This window comes from Indicator indicator, chromosome 16 (assembly GCF_027791375.1).
Source record: "Indicator indicator isolate 239-I01 chromosome 16, UM_Iind_1.1, whole genome shotgun sequence".
NCBI classification, from domain to species: Eukaryota; Metazoa; Chordata; class Aves; order Piciformes; family Indicatoridae; genus Indicator; species Indicator indicator.
Genome location: NC_072025.1, coordinates 17,167,919 through 17,171,724, shown reverse-complemented (window position 1 = coordinate 17,171,724; position 3,806 = coordinate 17,167,919). Strand labels below are relative to the sequence as shown.

The 3,806-nt window shown below is 61.6% G+C and overlaps 1 protein-coding gene across 1 annotated transcript; it reads right to left on the bottom strand.

The window, feature by feature from the left end:
* Positions 1–388: 388 nt before the first annotated feature.
* MEX3B (mex-3 RNA binding family member B) lies at positions 389–2,978 on the bottom strand. Its single transcript, XM_054388066.1, has 2 exons — positions 2,720–2,978; positions 389–1,803 (listed from the first exon to the last, which is right to left on the bottom strand). The coding sequence occupies exons 1-2, from the start codon at positions 2,976–2,978 to the stop codon at positions 389–391; spliced, it is 1,674 nt and encodes a 557-aa protein (XP_054244041.1).
* Positions 2,979–3,806: the final 828 nt, after the last annotated feature.

Here is a 3,806-nt window from a genome sequence, read left to right as displayed (position 1 = left end):
ACCCATAGATTTAATTATTTCGTAATAAGCATCCTAGGAACTACCAGCACGTTTACTAACAGTCCACACACCATTGTCATCATCATAAGCATTTTCTACTTCCAATATTTTTTCTAGGTTTTTTTGTTTGTTTCTTTGTTTATAAAAAAGGGGAAGTTTTTGGAAGCTTCGTATTAAAGTACAGTGTAAAAACTAGCCTAGCACTAGAATGGAGTCGCCCGTTATTATTTATAGCATGCACCCGCTGTCACCACCACCCCCCAGCCCTGCCCCGGCAGCGGCGCGCTCGCAGCCTGCTCCCCCTTGACGGGCGGCGGCCCCAGCTTCACCGGCCCTGCCCTGGCCCCACTGGCCCTCGCTCCCCGGCCCGCCCCCGCGGCGGCGGCCCTCAGGAGAAGATGCGGATAGCCTGGGTGACGGCGCTGTGGCAGACGGGGCACTGCGGTTCCGTCTTCTCGCAGATACGGTTGGCGCACTCCATGCAGAAGAGATTGTGGCCGCAGGGCACTAGCGCCGCAATCACCTCGCTCTCGAAGCAGACCGAGCAGTCGCGGCTGCCCTTCCGCCGCATGCCCGACGACGAGCAGGAGGAGCTGGACGAGGAGCTGGACGAGGAGGAAGAGGAAGCCGACGAGTCGGAGGGCAGCCCCGGCAGGTGCGAGCCCAGCCCGTTGGCGTAGAGCGGGTAGGAGGCGGCCAGCAGCCGCCCGCCGGGGTCGCTGCGCACCCGCCGCGCCAGCGGGTGCTCGGACCCTGCCGCGCTGCCGTGCAAGGGCGGGGAGAGCCGCGCCGGGGGCGGGGCGCCACCGCCCCGCCGGGGGCCGCTCACCAGCAGCGCCAGGTTGGCATTGGCGGGCGCGGCGCCCGGGAAGGCGGCGGCGGGGGAGGACGCGGGCGAGGGGGGCGCGGCGGGGCCGCGCTCGAACTGCGGCCAGATGAGGGCGGCCCCCGGCGGCGGGGCGGGCGCCAGGTCGAAGCCGGGCGGCGAGTCGAAGGGCAGATCGGAACAGCACTCCGGGGAGGAGAGGACGTCGCTGCCACCGCCCCCGCCGTACACGTAGCCGTTGGCGCTGTTGTTATTATTGTTGCCGTTGTGGGTGAAGCTGAGTGCCGGGCTCGGGGGGCTATAGTCGGCCAGGCGGGCCCCGCCGCCCGTCCCCGTGCCGCTCCCGAAGTAGGAGTCGGTGGAGGCGCTGCCCAGCGAGCTGGAGCTGTCGTTGCGGTAGCTGCAGAAGGGCTTGCGGCCCGGGGTAGGCGTGATGCTGGGTGGCGTGGGTTTGCTCCAGAGGCTACCCGTGCCGTTCAGCTCGAAGCCCACGTCCGTGCCGTTAGCGTGGAAGTCGTTCTCGTCTGTCAGCTCGATGATGCCTCCGGTGCGCATGGCGATGTGTGCCTCGATCTCCTCCCGGGCCCGGTCCACGTTCTCAGGCATACCCGTCACCTCGAAGACCGGCTCCTTGTCCCGGCTCGGGGTCACGATGTAGGTGTGCGTCTGTTGCTGGATGCGCTTGATGGTGGCTCCCTTGGGCCCCACGACCAAGCCCACCACGCGATAAGGCACCCGCACCTGGATGGTGGTTTGGCCGGGCAGGTTCGGGGGGCCGGGAACGGTGCCGTTCAGGGCTGTGTTCTTGTTCCGCGAGGCTCGGATCATGGAGAAGTGCTCGGCCGCCGAGATGATCTCCCTGCGGGCCATGGCCACATCTTCCTTTCTGCCCGTCACAACAAAGAGCGGCTCCTCCCCGCGAACCGGGGTCTTGATGTAGGTGTTCGTCTTTGCCCGCAGAGCTTTGATTTTACAACCTGGGAACGAGATGTGGGAGATGGAGGGCGAAGGGGAGGGGGAAAAAGGGGAGGGGGGGGGGGGTGTCAACCGGTTACAACCCATTATTTGGGTGCAGTTAGGGAGGGGGGGGAAAAAAACACACCCACCCGAAACACTTTGCCCCCTACCCCTGATGATCGCTGGCATGTCGTCCAGGAGCCCAGTGACGGTGTAATGTCATCCCACAGCCCTGGCACACACCCAAAGGCATCGCGAGTGGACACCTCTGCCATGCAAACTGCCCCAAAACTACCATCGTGCAGTTCGAAGGAACGGCAACAAAACCCGGAGTGTGCATAAAACTGCACCACCAGAAAAAAAAACCAAAAAAATGCAAGCAGCCTTAACAAATCAACACACCCGCCAGTCCACATTCCTGCTCAGCACTTTCCTCTCGGAAAAATAAAATCAGTTCTTGAGAAGGTGAGGAGCAGCGGCTGTACCGAATGAGCCACATTCCCCACTGCGGATGCTTTATTCCAATCCCATTGTTCCACTTCCCCACTCCATTTCTCTTGCTTAAAAATAATCCACGATTTTTAACTTTGGAGGGTGGGGGGAGGACACACAAAAAAAGCACCGAGGCTCCCATTTTCTTCCCGTTTCCTCTTGAAAATCTTAACTTTTGCAGCCGGAGGAAAAGAGCGATTTTTATTTTCCTGATTTTTATTTTTTCCCCTCCCGGCAGCTGAAAGTGCATCTCGAAACTGATGCATAATTGTCCTCGGAAACATCACGTCTGCTGCACTTTCTTTGTCTGTGGGAAGCCGGCACTGGCTACCACGGTGGGGCTGCAGTTTCGATGAGAATGGCCAGTGTCGCATCTGAGCCGCACGCCCGGCAGCGCGGAGGGGAGCCCCGCTCACCCACACCCCCTCGCATGCAGTCACCCACCTTGTCTCCCCACTATCTCAGCGACATGCTCCGAGCTGGGCACCGGGACGCATTCAGTCATGTTCACGCTCTTTTTCCGAGGCTCGCTGTCGTAAATGGAGCCCGCCTCGTCGTTGTCCAGCCCCAGCAGGGAGAGCTGATCCAGGGCGATCTGAAGGGCTCTTTGGTCATCCAGGGTCTCTCCCCCTCCACCACCACCACCGCCGCCGCCGCCGCCGCTCCCGTTCCTCTCCATGTCTGCAAAAAGCGAGCTGGGCATAGTCCCTGTGTGTGTTGCACCCTCCTCCTGCACTCGGCTCAGTAGTAAAAGATCAGACACAAAGGAAAACCCAAGGCAGATGGCCAGCAGGAGCGAAGGGAAGGGAGGGTGGGCGACTGCTGGAGACCGGGGAGTTGTTGCCTTTTGCTTGTATATTTTGTATCGGTTTTTTCCTTTCTTTTTTTTTTTCCTCCTCTCAGTGCAATCCGGTTTATAACATGTTCTCAGGACACCCCCCACCCTGACTCCCTCCCCCCCCCCCCGAAGGTCTTTTTTGGTTTTCCTTTTTTTTTTTTTTTTTTTTCGGTCGGCTGGGGGGTGGGGAGGGGGGGGGGTGGGAAGAGGATAGCGAGAGGAGCTCCGATGGCTTCCCCCCCTCGAGTTCCTCGCCGGCCACAATGCCAAGCGACGGCAGCGTTTCTTTAAGGAGCCCCTCCCAGGCTCCACTCCACTCACTCAGCGTTTTTTTTCCCTCCTCTCCCCTCCTCTGTCTGAGGAACTGCTGCAGCCAGACGGCTCTGGAGAGGCGGGCGGAGGGAGGCAGGGGCGGGGGGGGCCGCGCCGGGCGCCGCAGCGTAAGCGGCGATAGCTGACGGCCCCGCGCTGCCGCCGCCGCCATCGCTGCGCGCGCCCATTGGCCCGGCGAGGCGCGGAGGGGCCGGCGCTGACCTCCTCCCCATTCCTCCCCCCCGCACCCTCCGCGTCCCGGCCCGGCTCTTCTCTTTGTTTTCGGGTGTGAAACAATACCGGGCCCCGGCGCTTATATGCCATCGCCCGTTCTGGCGTGCGCCTATTGTTCGCCGGCTGCCCCTCTCTTCGCCGTCCTCG

Bases quoted from the DNA above. Each gene is read 5' to 3' on its own strand.
- MEX3B (XM_054388066.1), bottom strand. From the start codon at position 2,978: ATGCCCAGCTCGCTTTTTGCAGACATGGAGAGGAACGGGAGCGGCGGC. The intron at 1,804-2,719 runs GTGGGTGACTGC...TCTCGTTCCCAG, and splicing joins TGAGATAGTGGGGAGACAAG to GTTGTAAAATCAAAGCTCTG.